At 44.0% G+C, this 16,073-nt stretch overlaps 1 protein-coding gene and 1 non-coding gene across 4 annotated transcripts in view; one reads left to right on the top strand and one right to left on the bottom strand.

The window, feature by feature from the left end:
• The window catches only part of CCDC113 (coiled-coil domain containing 113), a 30,800-nt gene that overhangs the window by 7,296 nt on the left and 7,431 nt on the right, over window positions 1–16,073 (top strand). For 2 of the 3 annotated variants that reach the window (XM_043436327.1, XM_043436329.1), the window contains exons 4-7: window positions 2,546–2,701; window positions 3,473–3,553; window positions 6,661–6,816; window positions 10,841–10,948. In XM_043436327.1, coding sequence (XP_043292262.1) covers window positions 2,546–2,701; window positions 3,473–3,553; window positions 6,661–6,816; window positions 10,841–10,948 — 501 coding nt within the window. The remainder of the gene's footprint in view (window positions 1–2,545; window positions 2,702–3,472; window positions 3,554–6,660; window positions 6,817–10,840; window positions 10,949–16,073) is intronic. The other variant, XM_043436328.1, reaches the window with a different exon arrangement.
• On the bottom strand, window positions 8,563–8,669 carry LOC122421874. Its single transcript, XR_006263675.1, has one exon. It is a non-coding gene; the product is annotated as a U6 spliceosomal RNA (small nuclear RNA).

Raw genomic sequence — 16,073 nt, 5'->3', positions numbered from 1 at the left:
CATTTCTCATGATGTACTCTGCATATCAGTTAAATAAGCAGGGTGACAATATACAGCCTTGACGTACTCCTTTCCTGATTTGGAACCAGTCTGTTGTTCCATGTCCAGTTCTAAGTGTTGCTTCCTGACCAGCATACAGATTTCTCAGGAGGCAGGTCAGGTGGTCTGGTATTCCCATCTCTTTCAGAATTTTCCACAGTTTATTGTGATCCACACAGTCAAAGGCTTTGGCATAGTCAATAAAGCAAAAACTTCATTGGAACTCTCTTGCTTTTTCAGTGATCCAGTGGATGTTGGCAATTTGATCTCTGGTTCCTCTGCCTTTTCTAAAACCAGCTTGAACATCTGGAAGTTTGTGGTTCATGTCCTGTTGAAGACTGCCTTGGAGAATTTTGAGCATTACTTTACTAGCATGTGAGATGAGTGCAATTATGCGGTAGTTTGAGCATTCTTTGGCATTGCCTTTCTTTAGGATTGGAATGAAAACTGACCTTTTCCAATCTTGTGACGACTGCTGAGTTTTCCAAATTTGCTGGCATATTGAGTGCAGCACTTTCACAGCATCATCTTATAGGATTTGAAATAGCTCAACTGAAATTCCGTCACCTCCATTAGCTTTGTTTGTAGTAATGCTTCCTAAGGCCCACTTGATTTCGCATTCTAGGATGTCTGTCTCTAGGTGAGTGATCACACCATCGTGGTTATCTGGGTCATGAAGATCTTTTTTGTACAGTTCTTCTGTGTATTCTTAATATCTTCTGCTTCTGTTAGGCGTCCCATTTCTGTCCTTTATTGTGCCCATCTTTGCATGAAATATTCCCTTGGTATCTCTGATTCTCTTGAAGAGATCTCTATTTTTTACCATTCTATTGTTTTCCTCTATTTCTTTGCATTGATTACTGAAGAAGGCTTTCTTATCTCTTCTTGCTATTCTTTGGAACTCTGCATTCAAATGGGTATATCTTTCCTTTTCTCCTTTGCCTTTTGCCTCTGTTCTTTTCTCAGCTATTTGTAAGGCCTCCTCAGACAACCATTTTGCCTTTTTGCATTTCTTTTTCTTGGGGATGGTCTTGATCACTGCCTCCTATACAATATCACAAACCCCATCCATAGTTCTTCAGGCACTCTGTCTATCAGATCTAATCCCTTGAATCTAGTCACTTCTACTGTATAGTCATAAGGTATTTGATTTAGGTCATATCTGAATAGTTTAATGGTTTTCCCCACTTTCTTCAATTTAAGCCTGAATTTGGCAATAAGGAGTTTGTGATCTGAGCCGCAGTCAGTTCCTGGTCTTGTTTTTGCTGACTGTATAGAGCTTCTCCATCTTTGGCTGCAAAGAATATGATCAATCCGATTTCAGAATTGACCATCTGGTGATGTCCATGTGTTGAGTCTTCTCTTGTGTTGTTGGAAGAGGGTGTTTGCCATGACCAGTGAATTCTCTTGGCAAAACTCTCTTAGCCTTTGTCCTGCTTCATTCTATACTCCTAGGCCAAATTTGCCTGTTACTCCAGATATCTCTTGACTTCCTACTTTTGCATTCCAGTAATGTATAGAAAGTAGCGTTTAAGGTGGATGGATGCCCTGGCCTGTGAAGTTGATACAGAGGGAGGAGGCTATGGCTAGATGCTGGCCAGCGAAGGAAGATGCTTTTGTTCCTTGGAGCCCAGTGAAAGAGCCTGAACAAAGATGATTTGTTCTGTGGCTACTCATTTTATTCTTTAAAATAATGTATGTGTGTTTGCATTTTTAAATTTAAAGATAATCTCTGTTGTAGCAAAATTTAAAATGCAGGTAAGCTAAAAGAGAAACATTTGAAAACATCCACCTAGAGGTAATTACTGTTGGTTCCTATGTTTATCTCCTAGAGTTTAGATTTCCTATGTATGTATGAATGTCTTTATAAAAAGGTATCATATTATTTTGTGAATTGTATTTTTCACTTAATAATGTCTTTCTGTATCAATTTATAGATTTGTTATAACATTTTTTTTCAAATTATAAAAGTATATAGTAAGAATACTTCTCTTCCTCCCTCTTAGTCCATCTTTCCAGATACAGCTGTGGTTATTGTTTTGGCATATAACCTTCCAGATATTTTATATATATATATATATATATATATATATATATATATATACACACACACACATATATATGATATGGTATATATATGATATATACATATATGTGTGACATATACATATATATATGATATGGTGATATATGATAGATATTAGTGTTATAATTTTAATGATAAATAATATTTCAGATATGGAAATACATATTTCTGGAGATACTTGAGGCCCTTTTTTGTTTGTTCTTCCCCTTTATATATAATAGACACTGTAACTTTTTTGAGGCATGCTTTTTAATAACAATATTCATATGGTCCCATTCGTATCTTCAGGATATCTTTCTAAGACTAAGAAGAAACATTAGGCATTGGGACCCAAATAGGCCTGAGACCTTAGGTTTCTTTAGATGGAAATCTTCTTGAAAAGTTTTGAAAACTGTCTTCTCTTTGCACTGACTCCCCCAGGCCATCATCGAGGAAGCTGAAATTCGATGGACAGAAGTCCAGAGAGAAGTGCATGAGTTTGAAAAAGATATTCTAAAGACCATATCCAAGAAGAAAGGGAGTATTTTGGCCACTCAGAAAGTGATGAAGTACATTGAGGACATGAATCGCCGGAGGGTGAGTTGGCAGGTGGTTAGAGCTTAGAGAGGGGAATACTTTCATAGAACGATGACACAGAAGTGGTCCACATGAGGCTGCCCCACTCCATTTTTTCCACCATAACTGTTGCCCACATATGAACATTTTTTTGTGTCCCTCAAAGCTTGTGGGTCTTAAAATGCAAGTTTATCAAAGCCAAAATCAAACAGGCAGAATGGATATTCATAGTTATCTCAGATCAGCTTCTCCCTTTTAATTTTCTTGTTTGTTTCAAGATTGGCAGTTTTCTTGAGAAAAGTGTGAACCTGTTTAGTCAGGTGACTACATAGTGTAGGACAAGTAAACCTTAATTTCTTTGAGTTCCATTAGTGTAAGAATGAGACAAAATATTCCTTTACGTTCAAAGATTTTGTAGCGTATCAAGCTTTGGATCCTGCAGATAGGTAGTGGTACTAACCCTAACATGTTATATGTAATAAAAAATTATGTAAATTACCAAGAGGATAATAGATCAAGGAATCATAAGATCATTTTGTCAGGAAAGGCCCCTATGTCCAACAATATACTCAAGTTATCTTGAATTTAAAACTAATATAAATTTTGTATAGAGCAGACCGTTTCCCCTGCTGCTTGCTCACGAGCAAGGATAATGTAGCAACACTAGCTTGAGTAGACATCAAAGAGTTGAAAATAAGTGACTGTATGTTAGGGCTCAAAGTTTAGTTTTGCAGTTGCAGACTGCCGATAGGGAAGAAGGACAATGGATTAAACTTTGCTTTTATTTTTTAGGATAATATGAAGGATAAATTACGTTTGAAAAATGTTTCACTCAAAGTCCAAAGGAAAAAGTTGCTTTTACAGTTGAGACAGGTATGTGGATTTGTTTTTCTTTCTTTCTTTTTTTTTTCAAGGTTACTGTAGTGGGTAGAACAACATCCTCCCAAAAATGTCCATGACCCCAAATTCCAAAGATGTCCATGTCCTAATTCCTGGAGTCTGTGACTATGTTACTTTACGTGGCATAAAGATTATGCAGGTGTGATAAAATCAAGGATGTTGAGATGGGGATAATATCTTGGAGTATCTGAGTGGGTCCAATGTAATCACAAGAGTCCTTAGGAGAGGGAGGCAGGAGAGTAAGAGAGAAGATGTGGGAATAGAAGCAGACATCAGAGTGAAGGAAGGGATCATGAATGAAGGATGCAGACTACCTGTAGAAGCTGGTAATGGCAAGGAAACAGATTCACCTCTAGAGCCTCCAGAAGGAATGCCACCCTGCCAACTCCTTGGTTTTAATCCAAAGAACTGTTTCGGACTTCTGACCTCATGAGCTGTAAGTGTAATGAGCTCATAAGTGTAATACACTTCTGTTGTTTTAAACCCCTGCAGTTGTGGTCATTTGTTATGGTAGCAATAGGAAACTAATACAGTTTCCATGCTGATAAATCTGTAATGGAGCTGGCTTGAATTTAAAAAACCTTCATGGGGCTTCCCTGGTGGCTCGGTGGTAAAGAATCCATCTGCCAATGCAAGAGACATAGGTTCGATCCCTGGTCCTGTAACTAAGCTTCCATATGCCGCAAAACAACTACGTCACAACTATTAAGCCTGTGCTCTAGAGCCCGGGAACCACAGCTGCTGAGCCCAGGCGCCACAACTACTGAAGCCCGTGTGCAAGCCCACTCTCCACAATAAGAGAAGCTTCTGCAATGAGAAGCCCACAAACTGCAACTAGAGAGTAGCCCCGCTCACCTCAACTAGAGAAAAGCCCCCACAACAAAGACCCAGCACAGCCAAAAAAAGTAAAGAAAATTATATATTGAAAAAACCCCTCATGACATACTTGTTGACCCTTTTGGGGAGTGTGGCTTTGCTGAGTCTTTGAACAGCTGATCCAAAAGGCTCCTGATTAAAGGCAGACACGGCACAGGGCCTCTCGAATGTGGTTACATGGTTCCCTCCTCTCTGGGCTCAGTATTTCTGTCATTAACTCCAATGCAGGCACTGATGGCGTGTGCATCAGAGGTGGCTGCTGACAGTGACAGAGTCAGGCAGGAGAATTAATGTCTGGGGCCTGTGGGTTGATTGACTTGGGATCCCAAAGGCTCAACAGGTTGGGGGCAACTTTAACATGTGAGGTAACTAAGGACAAATGTGAAATCCTTCACTTTGATTCCCCCCAAATACCTGCACAGGTCCTGGGTGGCTTAGTCATGGAGCAGCTGATACATTCAGTTCAGCTGGGGGCCATGCTGTGGCCTACGGTGCACTCCACAGTGCCCACCCCCAAAGGGGTGGTCTCTCTGCCCTCTGTTCTGATGTTCTGAGTAACCCCACCTGCAGCATCGTGTCTCACGGAGAGCTCCACAGTTGAGGGAATCTGCAAACTAGAGTTCCATAGGAGAGGTAACCGAGGACACATCAGGGGACCTGGGGCTCATGGGGCCAAGGAGCAGGCGCCCACGAGGCCTGTGGCTGCTGCCTCCAAGTGCTCTGGCTGCTGTGGGAAAGGAACATACCGCTTGGGGGCGTCCCCAGGGTGGAGCCAGGGTGGAGATGTCAGAGAAGGAGAGTTGAGCTCAGCGGAAGAAGGAATGTGGCCCCAGCACGTTTTCGAGAACGTGCCTCCTGATACCGAGTTCCTGGTTCTCTGGGCTTCCTGCAAGCTCAGGCATCCAGAAGCATGAGAGGGGACGCAGTTGGCCGACCTTGAACCTAAAAGCCATTGCTACCCAGAGATGACACCGCCGGGGTCCTGTCCTCACAGGCTCACAGGGAGAGGTGATGGTGAGAAAAGGCGTAGATGCGTAACTGCTAGATGGAGACCACAGAAGCCACGACCAGGAGCCACAGAATCCAGAGACGGACTGGAGGGAGGGGTTGCCTTCTGGTGTGGAAGATGGAAACAGCTTGAGCTGGAGGATGGGTTAAGTCAGGGCTTAAGGAAATTGTTGTGTTATTCTGGGGGAAGGGAAGAAGTTGTCTTTTAGGAGGTATACAGCTTGAACAGCAAGTGGGTGTGGGGAGCAGTCCCAAGTTTGGCTTTTGTGACCACAGACGTGAGATGCCGTAGAGCTGGTGGGACAGGTAAGTGGGGTGAAGGCTAGGGAGGCAACCCAACGCGCTGATGCAGCCCGAGTGCAGAAACGTCATGTGAGCAAAGGAAAGGCATTTATGAGCTGCTTATTCTGAGTTTTCCAGGTTAGAAACAACTTATAATGGCCTCTTCCTTCACAGTCCTGTTTAGGCACCACCTCCTCGGGGAAGCCTCCCCTGACCTCGCCTTCCATACTCTCCTGGCCTGACTGAGGGGCTTCTGTTTGCCTGCTGCCCCTGTGTGTCCCACGACACCACGCTGTGACCTGCCTGTGAACTGTCACTGAGCATGGGAGTATTGTATTTACTCAGATCTCTATCCCAAGGGCCTAACACCATGCCTGGCACCAAGCAGATTCCCCAGTCCAAGTTTGTAGAATGACTGAATGGTGACTGACTTCCAAAAGCTCACCTGAAATTGAATGTATGGCTATACAGAAGTCACAACCTCACATCATTTCTTTTTCGTTTTTGGCCATGTTCTATTCTTTATTATTATTTTTTTACTGGCGTATATTTGCTTTATATGGCTGTGTTCGTTTCTGCTGTACAATGAAGTGAATGAGCTATACGTACACATACATCCCTCGGCCCCCCTCACCCCGTCCCACCCCTCTGGGTCATCACGGAGCGCCGAGCTGAGCCCCCTGAGCTGTACTGGAGTTTCCCACTGGCTTTCTCTTTTACACATTGTCGCTCCCAGTCTCCCAGCTCATCCCTTCCCCCGCTGTGTCCCCGAGTCCATTCTCTACATCTGCATCTCTATTCCTGCCCTGCAAGTAGGTTCCTCTGTGTCAGTTTTTTAAGATTTCACACTTACACGTTAATATATGTTTGTTTTTGTCTTTCTGACTTGTGTCACTCTCCTTTCTGAGCTGTAGAAGGAAGAGGTAGGCGAGGCCCTCCACGATGTTGACTTCCAGCAGCTGAAGATCGAGAATGCTCAGTTTTTAGAGACGATTGAAGCAAGGAATCAAGAGCTGATCCAGATGAAGCTGGCATCTGGAAACACCCTGCAGATCCTTAACGCGTACAAAGTAAGGTCCAAGCTCATGCCCCGGTGCCTGGGGTTTCCCATGCCACAGCGAGGTTCTGGGACATCACTGTGGCTTCACTGAGAGCCTAGATATCCCCCATTGCTCTCTGATTTCTCCCGACAAAGCCATATCTCCTAAAATCCCCCAAATGTCTCTATAACCCTGACTATGTGTTAAAACCAGTTGAGGAGCCTTTATTTTTTTTTAAAAGATAGACACTCTAGTTCAACCCTGACCAATTGAATTAGGAGGTGAGAGCCATACATTTTTTTAACTCCCCAGATGATTTTTATGCACTGTGAGTTTTAAGAACCAGCCACAATTAGGGCTCTATTTAATTTAGTCTGTAATAAGCACTTCCCTGGGGCTTCCCTGGTGGCTCAGTAGTGAAGAACCTGCCTGCCAATGCAGGAGACTTGGGCTCGATCCCTGTCTTAACAGGGAAGATGCCCTGGGGAAGGAAATGCCAAACCACTCCAGTATTCTTGCCTGGGAAATCCCATGGACAGAGGAGCCTGGTGGGCTACAGTCCGTGGAATTGTAAGAGAGTCAGACACAACCGAGCAACTGAACAACAGTAAGCACTTCCCTGCTTAAAACTCTGCAGAGGAAATCATCTTAGCTATAAATAAAAAAAAAAAAAACTACTAAATAATTCCTTACCTACACAGAACTGTTTTTGGTGAGAAAGAGGCAATATTGATAATTAAGCAGGGATTATGGGCATGAGCATGGCCTGACCCTGGCAGACCAGGCGGCCTGGTCACTCTGCTGGCAACTGTCTGATGCAGTGGCCCATCTACCCTACCCACTGGCCTAGGAGACAAGGATGGTTTTTACAGAGGAATATTTGCAACTGATTTTGATAGAGAACATTCCCTTTGACACCCAGTTAAGTAAAATTGATTTCTCCCCTAGAAATTTCATTCTTCTCATTTGTAGACCGGTATCCCAAAATATTATACTTAATTATTTAATTTTGAATTTATCAATAAAACAATTGTGGCAGTTTGTTTTTTTCTCTTGTTAATATAGTTTACATGTAAATTTTTTTTCATTTATTTTTATTAGTTGGAGGCTAATTACTTTACAATATTGTAGTGGTTTTTGCCATACATTGACATGAATCAGCCATGGATTTACATGTGTTCCCCATCCCGATCCCCACTCCCGCCTCCCTCCCCATCCCATCCCTCTGGGTCTTCCCAGTGCACCAGCCCTGAGCACTTGTCTCATGCATCCAGCCTGGGCTGGTGATCTGTTTCACCCTTGATAGTATACTTATTTCAATGCTATTCTCTCAGAACATCCCACCCTGGCCTTCTCCCACTGAGTCTAAAGTCTGTTCTCTACATCTGTGTCTCTTTTTCTGTTTTGCATATAGGGTTATTGTTACCATTTTTTAAAATTTCTTATATATGTGTTAGTATACTGTATTGGTCTTTATCTTTCTGACTTACTTCACTCTGTATAATGAGCTCCAGTTTCATCCATCTCATTAGAACTGATTCAAATGAATTCTTTTTAATGGCTGAGTAATATTCCATTGTGTATATGTACCATAGCTTCCTTATCCATTCGTCTGCTGATGGGCATCTAGGTTGCTTCCATGTCCTGGCTATTATAAACAGTGCTGCGATGAACATTGGGGTGCACGTGTCTCTTTCAGATCTGGTTTCCTCGGTGTGTATGCCCAGGAGTGGGACTTCTGGGTCATATGGCAGTTCTATTTCCAGTTTTTTAAAGAAAAATATGAAACACTTCACGAATTTGCGTGTCATCCTTGCGCAGGGGCCATGCTAATCTTCTCTGTATCGTTCCAATTTTAGTATATGTGCTGCCGAAGTGAGCACTCTTGTTAATATACAATATCCTCAATTTTGCCTCTTGGCCTGCAAAACCTGAAATAGTTCCCATCTAACCTTTTACAGAACAAGGTTGCTGACCCTTGGCCTAGTGCCTCGGTGGCAACAGCAACGATGGACTTAGGTAGCTCACAAGTAAACTTCATTTGGCCCACATGGTGTCATTTAAAACTGTGAATTCGAATGTGTTTATATTAGGCTTATGTTTGTTCAATGTTTTCCTTTTACAAATAAAAAACCTGAGGCTTAAAGAGGGAGAGTAATTGCTGGACTCAAGCCACATGCTGTGACGGAGCTGGGGCTCCTAGTCCGGTGTGTATCCCACTGCCTTCCTCTGGCAAAATGTGTGTAGACAAGGTTGTGCTCACATTCTGAAATTCTTGTGTCCAGCTGGAGAGCTGCAAGGTATGTGGTTACATCACACTGGACCTTGATCTGATCCTGAGGAATCAACTAAGGGGCCCAGGGCCAGTCTGGTCTTGTGGGGAAAAGCCAGGGCTTTGGAGTGGAGCTACTGGCTATAAAATATTAATATGACAGCCAGGCCCAGGTCTCGAGCTCCAGAACGCACAGTGCAGATTGATGGTGATACCCAAGCATCTGGAACACAGGCCGTGGTGGGCAGGACGGGAGCCATTCTGGTCAGAATCCCAGGGGCTAGGGTACCTGTCGGCCTGTTGAGAATAACAGCAAACAGATGGTGAAGCTGGGAGTAGACGCCTACAGGAGACCTAAGGTGACACAGCAAGAAGCTGAGAGAAACACGGTTTCACTTTTCTGTATCTCAGTTCTCAGGTCTCCTGCGGAAAGCAGGGCCCAGCACTGGTGAGCTGTCGAGTCAGGCCTCACTTGGGTTTGAATGGTGACTCCACTGGGAACCATGGGCCGATGCTTCCCCTCTCAGAAGCAGGTTTTTGTGACTACCCATCAGGACAGAGCTTGACTGGTCTGTGATGTGTTCCTAGCATTGAAGACAGTACCAAAGCAGGTGCTCAGTCAGAATTGTCAAAAAACTGCTAAAAATTCAGGTGTATGTTTACGGATGGATGGGCAGCAGGTTGGATCATTTTCATTTTAATGTCAAGCACCCAAGTGGGAGATGTCATTAAAAATATGTAGAATGGAACTTCCCTGGTGGTCTAGTAGCTAAGACTCCTTGCTCCCAATGCAGGGCCCTGGGATCAAGCCCTGATCAGAGAACTAGATTCCACATGCCGCCACAGCTAAAGATGAAAGATCCTGCACACCACGTCTAAGACTCAGCACAACCAAACAAATGCATATTTTTAAAATAATAAAAAAAATATGCAGAGTAATTTGCCTCTATTACTAAATATATGAGAACCTATGGCATACTAGGCACAGGGCTAAGTGCTGGGGGTTTAGCCATGAAGGAGGCAGAAACAGTGTCTTCTCTTCTGTGAGCTGTATGAGTGAGTCTCAGTCAAGGGAGCCCCTTGGGGCATCCCTGGTGGCCCCATGGTAGAGAGTCTGCCTGCCATTGCAGGAGACATGGGCTCGATCCCTGGTCTGGGGAGATCTCACATATGCGGTCTCACATGCTCGCAGTAGCATCCACCTCTTTGTCCAAATGATGGTGGTCACATGCCATGTGATCTCCGTGTGTCAGGCGCTGTGCTCAACACTTCACCAGGATTTGTCTCTGTTAAGCCTTTGCTGGTGGCTCAAACAGTAAAGGATTCGTCTGCAATGCAGGAACCCCAGGTTTGATCCCTGGGTTGAGAAGATCCCCTAGAGAAGGAAATGGGAACACACTCCAGTTTTCTTGCCTGGAGAATTCCATGGACAGAGGAGCCTGGAGGGCTATAGTCCATGGGATCACAAAGAGTCAGATACGACTGAGTGACTCAGCACCACAGCCCTACAAAGCAGTCAGCCAAGTCTAGAGAGGTTCTCTTAGTAAACGGTGGGGTGGGGTTTGGGTCCAGGTGTGTCTAGGTACTTTGAAGGTGAGCAGCCTCCTGAGGACCTCTCCTCCCCTGACTCTTAGGCACCAGGATTCAGAAAATCTGGAGTCATAAGAAGGACAGACCCAAGTTCCTGGATGGTCCTGCTATTCTGCTGAATAAAGAGTTGTCTGTCTCTTTTTCCTATAGCGATCATCTTTGCTCAAGATTTCCCGTGTTGTTATATTGCAGAGCAAGCTACACCACGCCATGGAAATGTCCCTCACTCTGACCAAGGAGTTCTTGCTGAGAAAAGAGTTACTTGAAAAAATTGAAAAAGAAACCCTACAAGCAGAGGAGGTAGGCGAGGGTAAAACACGCTCTTTCTGGTGTTTTTCTCCTTCTGTCGACAAGGACTCTGAGTCAGCCACCTTGGTTTTTGTCTAGAAAAGCCTAGATCAGAAAAATCAAAATAGTTCTCGGCCATCAGAGGAGAAGGCTCCCAGTCCATGGTGTTGGTGTTTTAATTACTGCTGGGTTAGAACCTAGAGTCAGAAATCATCTAGAAACCACAGAGTCCAAATCACCCTCGAGAATTCCTTAAGTGATTCATAAGGTACCAAATTCAAAGTATAGTGTATTCAACCTGGCAAAAAAATGTACGATGCATATAATAATGTAACCAATATGAGAAAAAGAACACACAGCAAATTATAATGTTCTCTGCAAAGGAGAGGAACCTTCTTAAACATGGAGCTCTCCCTTGGTATGATCGTTGCTCGGATGGTAGACTTGTGACCTCTGTCCCAGTGCGCTCCAGGGCCCGTGGTCACCATGCGAACATCTGAGCTCCCTCCGTTTGCATGGGGGTTGAGTGTCTCAGTATTTTGCTGAGCACCTAGAGTTGAATTCCAGCAACCTAAATGCACCTGGGATCCTCAAAAGGGACTTTGAGGGGAAGACGGGGGACAATGAGCCCTGGACTTGTATTCAGAAGGCCTGGCATCAGGTTTGATGTTGCGTCTTTAGCCTTGAGTAAGCCTTTGAAGTAGACAGAACTCAGTTTCCTCACCCAGGCAAAAGACGTCACAGCCTTTGTTGCGGTGATCAGACAGGGTGCTTTGTCAACCTCTTAAAACCATCCACCTGTTCAGTTATTATTGTCATTGTCTCAAATGAGTCTGAAGTGTCCCCGACTCTGCCTACAACAGTCCTGAAGCCACGGGATTACTACATGTGACTCAGTTTTGCCATGGTGTCCGCATCATATTCTTGGTGGAGAGCCCGAATCCTTTACAAAAAAAAAAAAAAAAAAAAGCCACTCTCAGTACAGAGGCCTGTAACAAAGTCAAAGCAAAGATCTGTGTGTTCTCTCTATGCGGAATTCCTGTGGTCCTTCTTTATTTGGGTTGATACTTCTTAGATGACAAGTAAAATGTGAGATCAACCTTTAAAAGCCTGGCATTAACTACTTAGTATATTTTCATTTTCTTAACTTTTAAAAAAACAGCTCAATTGGGATATAATTCATTTATCAAATAATGTATCAATTTAAAGTATAGCTTCAAGTGGTTTATAGTATACTTCCAGAGTTGTGTAACCATCAGCTTGAGTATTTTAGAACATTTTCATCACCTCAGAAAGAAACCCTGGATCCACTAGAAGTCCTTCATTTTACCTCACCTCATTCCCACCCGCCAAGTGCTCACTCACTCACTTTAGTCGCTAGTCATGTCCGACTCTTCGTGACTCCATGGACTGCAGCACGCTAGGCCTCCCTCTCCATCACCAACTCCCAGAGTCTATCCAAACTCATGTCCATTGAGTCAGTGGTACCATCCAACCATCTCATCTTCTGTCATCCCCTTCTCCTCCTGCCCTCAATCTTTCCCAGCATTGGGGTTTTTTCAAATGAGTCAGCTCTTTGCATCAGGTGGCCAAAGTATTGAATAGAGCTTCAGCTTCAACATCAGTCCTTCCAATGAATACCCAGGACTGATCTCCTTTAGGATGGACTGGTTGGATCTCCTTGCAGTCCAAGGGAATCTCAAGAGTCTTCTCCAACACCACAGTTCAGAAGCATCAATTCTTTGATGCTCAGCTTTCTTTTTAGTCCAACTCTCACATCCATACATGACTACTGGAGAAACCATAGCCTTGACTAGACGGACCTCTGTTGGCAAAGTAATGTCTCTGCTTTTTAATATGCTGTCTAGGTTGGTCATAACTTTCCTTCCAAGGAGTAAGCGTCTTTTAATTTCATGGCTGCAGTCACCATCTGCAATGATTTTGGAGCCCCCCAAAATAAAGTCAGCCACTGTTTCCCCATCTATTTGCCATGAATTGATGGGACCGGATGCCATGATCTTAGTTTTCTGAATGTTGAGCTTTAAGTCAACTTTTTCACTCTCCTCTTTCACTTTTATCAAGAGGCTTTTTAGTTCCTCTTCGCTTTCTGCCATAAGGGTGGTGTCATCTGCACATCTGAGGTTATTGATATTTCCCCTGGCAATCTTGATTCCAGCTTGTGCTTCATCCAGTCCAACATTTCTCATGATGTACTCTGCATATAAGTTAAATAATCAGGGTGACAATATACAGCCTGACGTACTCCTTTCTTGATTTGGAACTAGTCTGTTGTTCCATGTCCAGTTCTAACTGTTGCTTCCTGACCTGCATATAGATTTCTCAAGAGGTGGGTCAACTGGTCTGGTATTCCCATCTCTTTCAGAATTTTCCACAGTTTATTGTGATCCACACAGTCAAAGGCTTTGGCATAGTCAATAAAGCAGAAATAGATGTTTTTCTGGAACTCTCTTGCTTTTTCGATGATCCAGCGGATGTTGGCAATTTGATCTCTGGTTCCCCTGCCTTTTCTAAAACCAGCTTGAACATCTGGAAGTTCACGGTTCACGTATTGCTGAAGCCTGGCTTGGAGAATTTTGAGCATTACTTTGCTAGCGTGTGCTGCTGCTGCTGCTGCTGCTAAGTCGCTTCAGTCGTGTCCGACTCTGTGCGACCGCATAGACAGCAGCCCACCAGGCTCCTCCATCCCTGGGATTCTCCAGGCGAGAATACTGGATTGGGTTGCCATTTCCTTCTCCAGCTAGCGTGTGAGATGATTGCAATTGTGTGATAGTTTGAGCATTCTTTGTCATTGCCTTTCTTTGGGATTGGAATGAAAACTGACCTTTTCCAGTCCCATGGCCACTGTTGAGTTTTCAGATTTCCTGGCATATTGAGTGCAGCACTTTCACAGCTTCATCTTTTAGGATTTGAAATAGCTCAACTGGAATTCCATCACCTCCACTAGCTTTTTTTGTAGTGATGCTTCCTAAGGCCCACCTGACTTCACATTCCAGGATGTCTTGCTCTAGGTGAGTGATCACACCATCATGATTATCTGGGTTGTGAAGATCTTTTTTGTTCAGTTCTGTGTATTCTTGCCACCTCTTCTTAATATCTTCTGCCTCTGTTAGGTAACCACAGGTGACTACTAATCAGCTTCGTGTCTCTGTGAATTGGCCTTTTCTCATAGGGTCTTCCCAGGCGGCTCTAGTGGTAAACAACCTGCTTGCCAATACAGGAGACGGAAGAGACGTGGATTTGGTCCTTGGGTTGGGAAGGTCCCTTGGTGGAGGGCATGGCAACCCACTTCAGTCTTCTTGCCTGGAGAATCCCATGGACAGAGGAGCCTGGTGGGCTACAGTCCATTATGTCACAATGAGTCGGACACAATTGGAGAGACTTAGCAGGCCGTCTATGGGGTCGCACAGAGTCAGACACGACTGAAGTGACTCAGCAGCAGCAGCATTCCCGCATGCTGCATTGCAGACATGTTCTTTACCCCTGGGCCACCAGGGAAGCCCTGTATATATAGTACCTCTATGCTTAACATTTACAGAAGCTGCCAAGCTGTTTTGCAAACCGGCTGCACCATTTTACATTCCCATCAAAAAGGTATGTGTGAAGGTTCCAATTTCTGTACATCTTCACCAACACTTGTTATTTTCAGGTGCTTTCTTCAATGCTTTGCAATAGGTGGGAAGTGGTATTGATTTGAATTTCTTTATGACTAACGACATTGAGCATCTTTTCATACGCTTTCTGGCTACATGTCTGTCTGTCTTGGAAAAATGTCTATTCAAGCCCTTTGCCCAGTTTGTTTTTTTTTTTTAGATTTATTTATTTAATTTATTTTTGGCTGTGCTGGATCTTTGTTGCCGCCTGGGCTTTCTCTGGTTGTGGCGAGCGTGGGTTACTCTTCAAGGATTTCTAGTTGCAATGGCTTCTCTTGTTACAGATCACAGGCTCTAGGTGCACGGGCTTCAGACGCTTCAGCGTGTGGGCTCGGCAGTTGCTGCTTACAGACTCTAGAGCACAGGCTCAGTAGTTGTGGTCCATGAGCTTAGGTGTCCCTTAGCAGATGGAATCTTCCCAGACCAGGGATCAACCCCCTGTCCCCTGCATTGTCAGGCGGATTCTTATCCACTGTACCACCAGGGAAGTTCCCTCCTTGAGTTTCTTTATCATCTTCATGATAGGTGCTTTGAAGACTTTGCCAAGCCCTTCTTCTGGATTCTCTGAAAAGCAGTTTATGTTGCCTCTTTTTATCCCTGTGTGGATCACACTTCCTTGTTTCTTCCTATCTCATAATTTTTCTTGCAAACTGGACATTTTAGATAATATATTTTAGCAACAGTATCTTGGTCTTGTTATTGGTTTTGCTTGTTGTTTACTGGTTTGGCTGCACTATTCAGTAAGGTCTCCCTCTCCTGCTGTTAGTCGCCTCTGATGTGGCTCCTCAGAGGGTACAGCCTTGCTCATGGATTCTATCTCCCTGACAACCAGGGCGGTTTCAGCTGAGTTCTCTTTGACTCCTCCATCTTCCAGCTAAACCTCTCACCTGTCTGCCTCTATTGGTACCACACCTAGCTGTTAGTCTCCATTCATTACTAGCTGATGGCGCTACTGCCTTAACACCCTGAGACGTTAATTGCTCCACATTCTTGATCTAATTAAAATCAGACTCGATCACAGGGGCAAAGCATTGTCAGTCACTAAGGCTTGTTCTAACCCCGTATTTGTTGTTTCGACTCTTTGCGACCCCATGGGCTGCAGCACGCCAAGCTTCCCTGTCCTTTACTATCTCCTGGAGTTTGCTCAAACTCATGTCCATTGAGTCAGTGATGCCATCCAACCAACTCATCCTCTGTCACCCCCTTCTCCTCCTGCTCTCAATCTTTCTCAGCATCAGGGTCTTTTCCAATGAGTCAGCTCTTTGTATCAGGTGGCCAAAGTATTGGAGCTTCAGCATCAGTCCTTCCAATGAATATTCAGGGTTGATTCCTCTAGGAATGACAGACTTGATCTCCTTGAGTCTAAGAGACTCTCAGGAAGGCTCTTCTTAATTGTCTCTTTCTCTAGTTATGTTAAAGATCTAACTGATCTACTTTTTGCTTGTTGCTACTACTATGAAACTATC

The sequence above is a fragment of the Cervus canadensis genome, chromosome 18, assembly GCF_019320065.1.
Source record: "Cervus canadensis isolate Bull #8, Minnesota chromosome 18, ASM1932006v1, whole genome shotgun sequence".
Classification (NCBI taxonomy): Eukaryota; Metazoa; Chordata; class Mammalia; order Artiodactyla; family Cervidae; genus Cervus; species Cervus canadensis.
Note: the sequence above shows the minus strand (reverse complement) of the source record. Positions and strands in the feature narration are given on the sequence as shown.